Source organism: Lagopus muta, chromosome 1 (assembly GCF_023343835.1).
Source record: "Lagopus muta isolate bLagMut1 chromosome 1, bLagMut1 primary, whole genome shotgun sequence".
In the NCBI taxonomy this organism is placed as follows: Eukaryota; Metazoa; Chordata; class Aves; order Galliformes; family Phasianidae; genus Lagopus; species Lagopus muta.
This window is the reverse complement of record NC_064433.1, coordinates 70793299-70805844: the sequence shown is the minus strand read 5'-3', so window position 1 is coordinate 70805844 and position 12546 is coordinate 70793299. Positions and strand designations below refer to the sequence as shown.

General features: G+C 40.3%; 1 protein-coding gene across 3 annotated transcripts in view; it reads right to left on the bottom strand.

The window, feature by feature from the left end:
- Nucleotides 1-12546, bottom strand: part of ETV6 (ETS variant transcription factor 6) — a 132666-nt gene that overhangs the window by 79212 nt on the left and 40908 nt on the right. For 2 of the 3 annotated variants that reach the window (XM_048952709.1, XM_048952701.1), the window contains exon 2: nt 10001-10130. In XM_048952709.1, coding sequence (XP_048808666.1) covers nt 10001-10130 — 130 coding nt within the window. Of the gene's footprint in view, nt 1-9647; nt 9697-10000; nt 10131-12546 lie in introns of those variants that run through there. The other variant, XM_048952718.1, reaches the window with a different exon arrangement.

Genomic DNA, 12546 nt, shown 5'->3' with positions numbered 1-12546 from the left:
GTAAACTTTCAAATAGGAAGACATGCCCTGCTTCCAAATCAACACCCATCACTTTGCCACAGAAGGAGTCCCTTATCCTGTCACTCCACTGAACACCCCACATCATGCCTCTGAAGGCAGGAAGGATGTGTTGGTTAATCATTGAAAACGTTCATTCCATTTTAACTTGTTGCAGCTTAATTTAACAGTTTCGTTTTTTGCTCTGTACAATTGCTGTAGAGTTACTCTGCCAGTGCAGAATGCACGCTTTTTTTCTTCTTTTTTTTTTTTTTTTTTTTTTTTTTTTTTACAGCAGGATATAGAAATACAGAGATCAAAACCACACAGTATGCAGTAAACAAAGCAGGCTGCTCACGGCTATTTCTAGGGTATGATTTTTACATACAAAGATCCATAAGCAAGGATTTGGAGCTGAGTAAGTATCCCAGTTTTTTAATTGTAGAAAGCCCACCAGAAGTGACTGTTCATTAACTCCCAACATCATCAATTGTATTCCTATTAAATATATAAACAACACAAATATACTGAGCAAAGTTCACTGTTATATTAACAGGAGTCTGCTAGTCCTGCACTGGGCATGCCTTGCACAAAACAAAGTTTACACTAGACGTGAACAGTGAACATATTCATACACATTCATCCCATACAAGACAGACATTGCATAAGAATTCACAGAAGAGGAACAGCTTCCACCTTTCCAAATACCGATGGGAACTTTTTTAAGATGAAACTCCTAATTAAGGCGTTGCAGCCACCATACCTGGATGGAACCACTTCAACAAAAATGTCTTCTCCGAACTTACAAATCATCACTGAGTCCTTCTGCTCCAGCAATAAAATGAGGAGCTATAAATCTGGCACAAAAGCCTGTTTAATCTGGCTGTGCTTGTATCAGGAGTACCAGCACAGGGGCAAGTAGTGTACAAGGAAATACAGATCAATAAAAGGGATGTCAAACAACTGGTATTAGGGTGAGTGGGTATGCACGTGGCCTCCATTACATTAGCCTCTAGTATCTTGAAACTGCAGTTGGTTTCTCCTCACTTATCATAGAATCATTAAATCCTTACAGTTGGAAGGAACCTACAGTTGAACCTACAGAAACCTACAGTTGGAAGGTCGTCTAGTCCATCTCCTCTGCAAAGAACAGGGGCATGCACAGCCAGATCAGGTTGCCCAGGGCCTGATCCAGCCTCACCCTGAAAGTCTCCAGGAATGGGACATCAGCCACATCTCTGGGAAACCTGTACCAGTGCCTCACCACCATCACTCTAAAAGACCTTTTCCTTCTATCTAATCTAAATCTACCTACTTTAAGCTAGAAGCCATTTCCCTTTGTTCTATCACAAACCCTGCTAGAGTCTGTCCCATTCTTTCCTGTAGCTCTCCTTCAGATATCAAAAGGCCGCTTCAGGTCACTCTTCTCCAGACTGAACAGCCCCAGCTCTCTCAGCCTGTCCTCACAGGAGAGGTGTTCCATTTCTTGGAACATTTTTTTTTGGCCCTCCTCTGGCCGTGCTCCAGCAGGTCTCTGTCTCTCCCATACCGAGGACTCCACATCTGGATGCAGTATTCCAAATCCTGGTATACCACATCCTGATAATCCCTCTAAGTGCTGGACAGGTGTGCTTTCTTCTAATGTTCAGAGGCTCAGCTCTGGTTTTTACTAAAGGAGTGGATGCAGCACACATGCTATGTCGGTTCTGCAGGGTTTTCTATCACTTCTGTGTTCTGTTGCAAGGCACTCACCGCATGTTATTGCGGAGTTCTTAATCAAGGCTTAACAGAGTCTCTCTTCTGTGCTTTCTTTAACTGTGTGGTTATTAAGAGTACTAGGCTCTTTACATTAATTTTATTTAAAAAAATTCACATATAAGATTTGTAACAAAATACAAATGATTTAAAAAAAAAAAGTTGATGCATTTGGGATGGAAAGAGAAATGCAATCTAATTTTAGAGTCACTGATTCTGACAGCATCCCTTTAAGACAAAGCTAAAAATGCTTCGAATCCAGCAATGCCATAAATGTCCTGCTGCTTTTGCTTCTTTTTCCTCCCCACATTTTCCAGGGGAATTCCACAAGGGACCAGCTTGAATCCCACATTAAAGTGACACTGCTCCCTTTCCCCACTGAACAGAGGTGAATCTGTGTTCTGAATACTTAAAACCCATAAGCGAAGCTTTCCAGGAGTGTAAGAGATTGGCTGAGTACCACTGAGACCCTCACATGATGAGCTCTCTATGCCCCAAAGCAGAGGTCTCAGATTCCCACCTCACAGCTGCTTTACAAGTTCCCACCAGGACAGGAAGGATTTCATTCATCCACACACTTCCACTGGAGTTGTCAGTGCAGGAAACTGCTGCACTAACTCAGCTTGTGTATGTATATGTACACACACGAAAATAAAATATTTGTGTATATATAAAAATATATTTATATATGCAAGTATAAATAAAAAAGTGCTTGGGTCCAAAACACTCTCTCAAGAAGCAGGAATCAGTTCGTGGCACTGGCTCTTCACAACATTTTTCACGTCTGATCTGGGTGCCTCTGCCCCAGTAACGAGGCTGCAGTCAAGAACAAATAGATTTAAAGTTCAGCTCAACAGCTGATTACATCAGGGTGACAGAACAAAAAGGACCCCGAGTCACCTTGATGTACATCTTGGGACAAAGGGCTCAGTTCCCTCCAGGAGATAAACAAAGATGATGTCAGAAAAGCGTAAATAAGGATTTTCACGGTGCAAAGGCTACCATTTTCACAGCTGGACCAGTAATAAGGTTTTAGTCCCCCAGTCCCACATCACGTTCTTCTGAATAGAATAGCTGCATCTATACTACGTCCAGACATGGTTCAAGAGTGAATCTGAGACTGGGCTTCCAACCTATCCAAATTGACTGAGCATATGATTCCTCAAAGCAGACTGGAAACTAACAGCACAGAACACTCAGGAGCAGGATGTGCTTTGTACCACACTCAAGAGGTCACTGGCTGGCTGTATTGATAAATTCCATCTAAAGCTAAGCTTTAGAATACGTCCTTTGTTTTAGAGGCAAGGTCTGAAGCAAAAATACTGACTGGTCTCCCTTCCTCCCCCATATCAGCTGTTAGAAATGCAATGAAAATCTGTAGATGAGTTAAATTCAGATAAGCCATGGTAGAAAATGAACATTTAGGTAAAGGTAAGTATAAACGACATATCTATTATTGACACTTTTCATTATAACATGTATGTAATTCACAACCATAAATCATTACTAAATGCCTGGGCACTGCTCTCAGTAGCTCACAGTGTAAATGTGCAAGAAAAGCCTGTGGTGGAAGGAGATACAACAGCAAGAAGATTAAGAACTGCAAACAATCAAGGTGGTAGTGAATAGTTGCAGAATAGTGCAAATGTTCAGGCTTTTTTTTTTTTTTTAAGTGGATTTGTATTGCTTAGGAAAGAACAAGCTACACACAGAGGGAAAAAATATAGCATAAAAAGGAGATTAATGGGAAAGACAAGCATATGAAAGACAGTAAGAGGGAGGAATTAGGTTTAAGTGACCGTATTGTCATAGAAGAGCAAAAGAAGGATGAGGAAGAAGCCAATTATCTGAGAAAGAGAACAGTTCAGATCCCGTTAAAATCAGTGGGAATCTAAGTATTCATTTCAGCAGATCAGTCTCATAGTCAATAATTTGACATTCTGGCCACCTCTCACAGTCCCGTTGTCTTATGCAGCTTTTATTTTACTTTTCCTGCATGTGCGTCAGTCAGTTTTGTTCCCCACTGATCCCTCCAAAGTAAATATTTTTATTGCTTGCTACTCTAAATGTGGCTCAGGGTGAAGGATTTTTTTTTCCTGTCTCACTACATACTTCCAGTTCAATGCACTGAATATTCTAGTAACTAAATAATATGTCTAACACTTCAAAGTGGCTTTTCCAGCTGCTAGCCAAAATTGTTGAATAATTAACAGGTGCCAAAGGATTAATAAAAGGAGTAACAATTAATAGACACTATGCAGAAAAAATGGATCCTTGGCAACGATGACAATGTTGTTGTTTCCTCCCTCTTAATCGTTTCCTGTATTCCTTTACAAAAAAGAAAACTGGTGCCCTTAAAACACAAATAATGCATACAAGCAACAATGTCTGATCATGAGAAAGAAACAGTAAGTTTACTTTGGTGTCTGATTAATGCCTTAATTTACAGAACCTCCCAACTGAGAGCCCTTCTTGGCCTGCCCTTCTACTCATGTCCAGTATTAAGGGTTACACAGAGGGCCTGTTTGTAGAATGTGGTATAGATCACAAAGATGGAGAACCAATACAGAGGCACTACACTGCTTTCCACTGAAGAGTATAAAATACCAGTACAAAAAGCATGCAGAAAGATTCCTACAAAGCAGTCGTTAAAAAGGTAAGCCGTTAACACAATCATTGCAGAAAACTACGCAAATTTCCTTCCAGTCCTCCTTAACAAAGGCAGTGGAACAGACAGCAATTGAAAGGAACACAAATATATTAAGATTAAAAAAAAGCGATCAGACTAGCAGAATATGACCAGACCTGTATGCACTGAAGTTCATCAAAATCATCTGTAGCCTAGAATGTACACCAGACTGGAAAACCAAAGACCAGAACCCAATTTTATATTTGAAACAAGGAATACTCAACCTTACAAACAGGTCCCCATCTTTCTTCACCACCACTCAGCCAAAAGTGAGAGCAGTCAAGAAAACAACCTCACAAAATGATGTATGTATCATGGTATCTGGAGTGCGTCTTTTTTACTCTGAATGTTAGTGCAGGCAGTTGGGGGTTCAGAGAAAAGCAAGAACAAGAAAAGCCAGTTGCTGCCAAGAATAATTGGTTTGTGTGTACAGAAAAGTATGTGCAACGTGCCTTGCTATGACAATGGGCTGCAGGCACATGAAGGATGCCAACAGCAAAGAAAAAAGAAGTGAATAATTAGTTCAGAGGAAGAAACGTTCAAATGTATCAATAGAGAACACTGTGAAATCTTTGCCCATGAGATAATGTCCATCGCCCTAAACAAACACGTATGTGCTCCCAAGGGAAGATGCCCTTTAGAGATAAAAATCAGACTGTGCAAACTGACAGATATGTGCACAGGGGAATGCTGCTTTACAGGCAAGGGCACAGATTAGAGCATGCAACAAGTCCTTTTTCAGCACTGACGTTTCTGTGTCTTTTCTTGAAGAAGTTTTATGTTCAGAGAGAACAAAAGAAATCATGAAGCCTGTAAGCATGTAATTACAGTTGCTGTTATAGAAGGCAAAACACCTTATTTTCTTTCTGTGTACTACAAAAAAGGGAAAAACTGTGTATTCACTGATTCAGCACATATTAGTAGACATATCCATATCTTACATGCAGTACCTTCTTTTCAGATCCAACAGGTGTTTTATTTTTTTCTTTTTTTAACCACAAGCTATTGGCCAGAGCATAAAATAAATAACTAATGTCATTGAATCGGACAAAAATAAGTTGTTTTTAAGAAAAGAAGAAGAAAGAACTTTCCCTCCATGGTAATATGGATTAAGCTTCCTCAGAGATAAGGGGAATGCAAATAGTGCAATAGCTTCAATTTTTCACAGCATTCTCTATTATAATTTTATTAGTATTTACAATTTAAAAAAATTATGCACTCACAATTTTTTCATTTTAGAGTAGGGAAACAAAATTAAGATATCCAAGGTCACAATAGACACCAAGGGCAGAGCCTTGTGAGAGAACTGAAATTGCTTCTCTGGAGTCCTTTCTAAACCACTCCACTGTCCAAACACTCTCTCTATCTGATGTTAGTGTAGTCTGGTAGAGATCAAGCATGCTGCAAAGCCACCATGCATATAAACTGGGGACACAGTGCAAACTGGAGATCATTGCACTTTCTGACTACATACCTCAAACACATTCTCTAGCTTTGTACTGACAGTTAATTTACAGCACGCCCAATGCATATTTGATAGATAAAAAAGTAGATATTAAGCAAATGAGCATGTTTATATGCATGGGTCAAAAGTCACTTACAGAGAAGTATAATATCAAATAAAATTGTGTACTATCAGGATATCATTCTCACTATCCCAAAGCTTCAGTATTAAGACTGATTACATTGTAGTTCTATACTACAGGAATACACCAGGCTGGTAAGAAAACAGCTAACTAAAACAGGGAAGAATGAGTGAAAATGGGAAAAGTGTCTTCGTGTCTGTATAACCAAGATGTTATAATCACAATATAATTGTGTATAATCAATAGAAATCAAGATGTTATAATCGCAATATAATCAAGAGAGTAAGGCAAAGCAAACAAGGATCACAAAAAGAGAATAAGTGGAAGAGCTTACCCTTGGGTTGAGCTCACCAGAAGATACCAAAAGAGGTGCTCTCCAGAAGAGATCCTTCCCCTCAGGTAGCCAGCTCTTAAATAGGTCCAGGAGGGCTGGAGCCTAGCTCCACCCCTTCCGGCAGCACAGGTGAATTGCCTTCACCTGTGCTCCTCTGGCTGACTCAAGGCTCACCTCAGGTGATTAATCAGAGGTTCAGGCCCTGACTCAACAGTTCCCATACAGTGTCAATCCTGGAAAAGGTTGTTTCTCTACAAATTTCTGTATGTGTTGACCAACGTAAAGAAAGAATACTCTGTATGCTTGTAGCACCGAGGGATCGGCATTCCACTCTTCTCAACTTTTGCATTTCTCCTTTCTTCAGTCTCTGGATCAAATATCTCAGCATAGCTAAAAATCATTTGCTCACCAAACACTGAGGAATAATCTATTGCAAAGGTAATTTCTCTACTTATTGGGTCCAGATAATATTGGGTGCACTTAAACATAAGAAACAACAAAATTTCTAATAAGGAAGGCATAAAATACTATCTGAATCCACCAAGTGTAATTCATGTTCTATTTAAAACGCTTCTGTCTTGTTCTCCTTTCTCCTACTGCATTGCCACTGGAGCAAAATCAATGCCTGGGCCAACTGCTGCTTTCAGTGGTATCTGTAGCATGGTTCTTGAACTTGCAAGTTGGCAGAAAGGATAACGTACAGTCCAGGAGTGAAATTTGCCTTTGCTTTGGTAATACCAGAATGTCATGGGACAGAGAGTAAACAGAGACCCACTTAGCTACCAGTTCTGTGCACGGCTGGAAACATCATATCTTGCTGTTGCACTGGATTGATGCTTCAGGGAAGTTACACTTTACCTCATCAATAAAAACAAAACCAAAGCTGCAAACTAACAAAGTCTCAGATTTAAAAAACACTCAGGCTTTGTGGATATAGATTCAATCTGCACACAAAGTAGCACAGCCTGAAATACAACTCAGACACTTGCCATTTTATAAAAGTTCAGATTTGTGACCAAAGCTTGTCTCAGATATCTCTAAAAAGTGAGAAGGCTACATGCAGGAACTGCAAAATCCCATAGCCCTTGAACCTCATGACTCAAGATCCAGAATGTACTAAGCTATTTCTATAGCTGGCATGAGGAAGACTGCTTCTGGAATATGATCTTGAAATCTGAAGTCTTCACCTTAAAAAGGATGACTTAGGTGGAAAACAGTTTGCAGGAGATCATACAAACATAATCTGTAATCCACAAACTGTACGGAAAGATAAAGAACCTCTCATCCTAGCCAGTTTAGTCAAGAAAAGGTTAAAGAGTGACTTTATCAAAAAGCACCTATAATCAAGAGTAGTCTTTCGGCAATATTCAGCAGGAAAGGCGATGATGAGATCCAGTAGTTTGAAACTGAGCTCGACTAATTCAAACTATAAATAGGGCACTTAAAAAAAAAAAGAACAGCAAATAAGGAGGATAATTATGCATTTTAAGCACTGACAGAACTTAGGAAGAAACCTTATATCCTTCCTATCCCTTAAGTATTTACATGGCGGAATCTTTCTCTATAAAATGCTACAGCTCAAGCAGTTACTGAACTTAAAACACAGAGGTACTGAGTGAAATTCTATAACTCAAGTAACACCAGAGATAATTCTAGAAATTCATAATGGTTCTTTCTGGCCTTGTTATAAATCCATACACTCTAAACAGTGGTTCTGAATGCGAGTGTTTGGGTCAATAATTACTGCATACTGAGCTAAAAATACTATATTGCTACAGACTAATAAGGATACTAGTAAGGCTATGTAAACGTGCTTCACACTGTTTATGATCTGAGACACTGACTTTGTCAAAGAATAGACAAATGTTTAATAATTCATCTTCTGTGTTTTTATTATACAGAAGGTCAGACTGGCGTGGAAATAATAATGGGGCAAAAGCTTCCCTCAAAGTTTTAAAATGTCAAAATTGAAAAAGAAAAAATCAAGGCAAAAGGTTCAGTCACACCCAAAACATTGGACAGAAAGCTTTGACTGAAAGGAAACCTTTTAAGCTTCACACTTTACCTAGCATGCTGGCTAGCTGATAAGAAGGAAGCCGGTAGTAAACAGTGCCCCACCCTTTCAGCATCAAGGGTCTCTGCCTTTCTATGCTGTGCATCTGTTAAACTCAGTTAGGAAGGCAGTAAAATTTGAAAGCCAGACATGATCCTCTGTGGAGAGGACAGACAGCAGTTCTCAAACCAGAATTAAATTCCACTAAATAACACAACAAGGGGAAGAAAAAAATCTCAGGGGCTAAAGCCACAGTGGAGAGAACTGCTCAGTGTTGGCTTTTTTCCCTCTACATTTTGGGCATAAGCTTCAAAATTGACCGCAAGTTTACTAGCAAGTCCTCCCAGTGCTGGGGAAACAGGCCAGCCAGCATCCACTGGCAGAGGCAAGAAAGCTCTGGGAGCTCAGGAGTCTGGCTACTCAGGCAGTAGCCAGATCCATAGAGAAAGCTGTAGTGCCAGCCTGCATTCCAGCCCATCAAAAGTACAACCTGGGTTATGCACAGGCAACAAAACCAGGACTGTGCAGAAAGAGGCATGGGCATTGAGCAGTCTTGGAGCACTGTAACTCACTGGCCATCAAGGGTGTGAGTAGAGGATTACTGAAGTGCTGGGAGAACAGTTTGCATCCAGAAAAGGAGCACGCTTGGAAAACAGCTGAGGACAGAAATGAGAGCTTTTTTTTTTTTTTTTTTTTTTTTACTTTAAAGGAAAAAACAAACAAACCACCTCAAGAGACCATTCCTTTTCTAAAATCCCAAATAAATTTGTCAGATGGCAACATACCAAGTTACGTTTGCCACTGGCCCGCATTGCTTCTTATTGCTCAAGTACTCCAGGAATGTGACACCTGATAAAAAGTTTTCTTAAAATCTCTCAATTTACATCAGAACTGCTTCCTCTCTAAAAGGAAAATTCCATTCTTCCTCATCTCCACCCTATCACTAATTCACCTCTCCTTGGTCAACAGCCCTTGGCCTTTCTTATTCCTCAAACATTAAATCATCTCAGCAAGGAATTGCCTGGCTCTCACCTTGATCCCAGCTCCAGTTTTAGTCATAAAGGCATTGATGTGTCCTTCCTCCTTTGCGCTATTCTTCCATGTACAGATTAGCCCTTTCCTCCTTGTTCATCACTGCCTCTGAGTAGTAGCAGAGTGCCTGAGCTCCAGTACTTACTACTGAGACTCACAACAACTGGAAAAAACCCCACTGAAAAAATGCACTCCACTTACCACAGTTAGTGAAACTGACTTTGTGCCACAGCATATCAGTGAGCAATCCTAAAACACGGACAGATACATAGTGCTTCCTGACAAAATAAAACCTCCACATTTTTCCCTGTCGAGAGAGAGAAGCCAAATCCTTGGTAGAGGGTGGGGGGGGGGGGGGGGAAGAAAACAATGATCTGAGTTGTTTAAAAATAACATACTGAAAATCAAACCAGCAAGAGCTTTAAAGAAAATTCTAAAGGCAGGGTACTTCCCCACATATCTGCAAAAAAACAAACAAACAAAAAAAAAAACCAAAGTATCCTCCCCCCTCACACTGCCCTGCACCCTCCTCAGTTCCAGGAAGTGACACTCACGCAGGTGTGCTGGCAGTCTGATCGATTCTTCCTCCATCCTGATCGCTTGAGGCACAGGGACATGTAGTGGTGACGAGGAAGTGTAACTTGGTACTGGGCTGGCTGGAGGTGTGTACGAAATTCTCTCTTGCTGTTAAAAAGAAAGCAGGGGAGAGAAAGAGAAGACAACATGAACTTTGGAACAGAGGTGTGAATTCAAGGCAGGGGTCGGGGGAAATGGCAGGAAAGAAGGAGGTATGCATGATGGGGGCCTGTGGCATCAAGCAGCAGCATCAAGTCTGCCACAAATCACAGCCAGAGGCCTGCCTGCTCCGAGCCTGAAACAATACCAGCGACCAAGCACCTCTGACACTACAGTTTTAATTTTCAGGAGAACTGAGAAGTTTCCAAGGAGTTTCTCAGAAAGTTGCTGAGGGAGAAAAGAGAAGTGACACAGAAGTGGGTAGCCTCAGTGGGTTTTAAGTAGGTGAAAATACGACAGCAATTTCATTATACATGTATGCATACTGCTACAGAGACCGCTGAAAGTGCTTAATCTTGTGCTAACAGAGATCTGAGCATGTTTCTTAACTATTTAACACACTTTAGAGCATTTTAAAGACATTAGTTTTACTTTTGCTGTACAAAACCACTCTATCACTAAAAACCACTCTATTTACCAGTGAGTAATGCAGTACTTCAGTATTCCTGCTTAAACTTGTTATTAGCACTTTCTTTGAAGTAGTTAAACTTGCAACCAATTAAGTAAACCAGCATATAGAAAGCAGCTAAGCAAGGACAGTCCAGTAAAGTTAAAGAGCTATTTGCCAATGTTGTGTTAGGTTCATAATTGTCATCATTTAGTTTATTTCTGAAAATATCTGCCAAAAATTAAAGATTTAAATTTCATCCAATCTAATGGGAAAACTCTTCTGCATTCTGAGCATGATCTTCACTCACAACATAAATTATGCCCTTTGTAAATAAACATAGGCACATCATGTTCGTAGAAACATGAAAAAAATAAAGTCATAATTATACGCTTCTTAGAAGGCAATGTATTAACATATGTTCCAAAATTGGGCTGCTGACATTCAATGATGGCAGTGCAAACAGCGTGGAGTTACATCCACATAGATACAGAAGCAAAAGGAGCTATCTTTGCTTCTGAGCATTTGCAGGACAGTACCTCAATCAAGGACAGTACCTCTCAACCCTCAATCTGTTCTCTGGCAAGTGGAGAAGACAAACCTACCATTAGAGTAACAGAAAGACATTAGAAACCACAACATTATCACAGCTACGGGACAGGAAATTGGACTGACAGACAAAGGCACACCTACAATGTACCATTAGCAACATCACTGCCAGCAAAGGAAAGGAGAGATTTGTATAATTTAAATAACAAATACGCTAAAACAGAAAACTCTCTCTGCTCATGAAACAGGCTATAAAGAATCTACAGTGTCTTTCCCCATCACTACTTCAAACCAAGTCCAGCTCAGCCTGGCATAAGGTGCTGCTATCACATATCTACTGAGAAGCTCACACGGAAGCACTAGTCTCTCTTAAGAATCTGGGTTTCTACCACTGTACTACAGACTTTCCATGACCCAGAACAGTGACTCCATGCCTCATGTTCCCCTGAAGTCCAATTCCAGCATGGAGCATGGTGTTCTGCAGCCTTGCAGAAAATGTGCCTCTTCTGTGGTGCACATGCTAGCAATGAGCAACAAGACTAGCCACTTCCCAGCATTTCCTGCTGCAAGCCACAGCTCAGATAATTGAACAACACTGAAGCTCGTTTTGTTTATTGAACAAGATATTTATGAAAAGAGGAACACTTCTGAAATAGCCACACAAATGCCTGCCTCTGCAAACAAGTTCAAGAGGACATTTGGGAGACCTGAAGTCCTTTTCCCCCAGAATGTAAGGTGCAGACTGACATCAGGTCCCATTTCATGCTCAAAGAAATATAGAACCACCACTGCAAAGACAAGCGCTAAGTGGCTTTAAGGGGCCTTCTTGCTAGCGAAATGCAGGAGGAAAGTCAAATCAGCAGATAAAACCAAATCTAGAATACAATGCATTTCTTATAATGCGTGCACTGCCTTTCTCTCAGCAATGATTAATCTACTACAGGCATATGGTACCCATACTTATAGCTAGACAGCTTCATGGAGATTTAGTGTTACAAGTCAATGTATTGCAATACTGTTTCCTGGTATTCGTAAGAACAGGACAGTAGGAAACACAAAGAAGTTGTGGAAATGCAAACTCACTCATTTTGTCCCAGTTATTTTTTCCATGCATTTTAGTCTACAGTAATGTGTGAATTGATAACATTTGCAGAAAACATTCCACAAGGCACAAAGGAGAATTAGCTCTCCAGCTCTCACACATGCCTTTGAAATGTCCTCTCTCATGAATCCTGCATTTTTTCCAGCACCTTTAACCCAAATATCAAAGCAACCTGCAGATATTAGGTAAGTCTTTTTATTAGACACACAGGCCACCTGAGCTACAGAAAGAGCAAAGCTCAAATGAGCTAAGTAATTTCAGAGCAG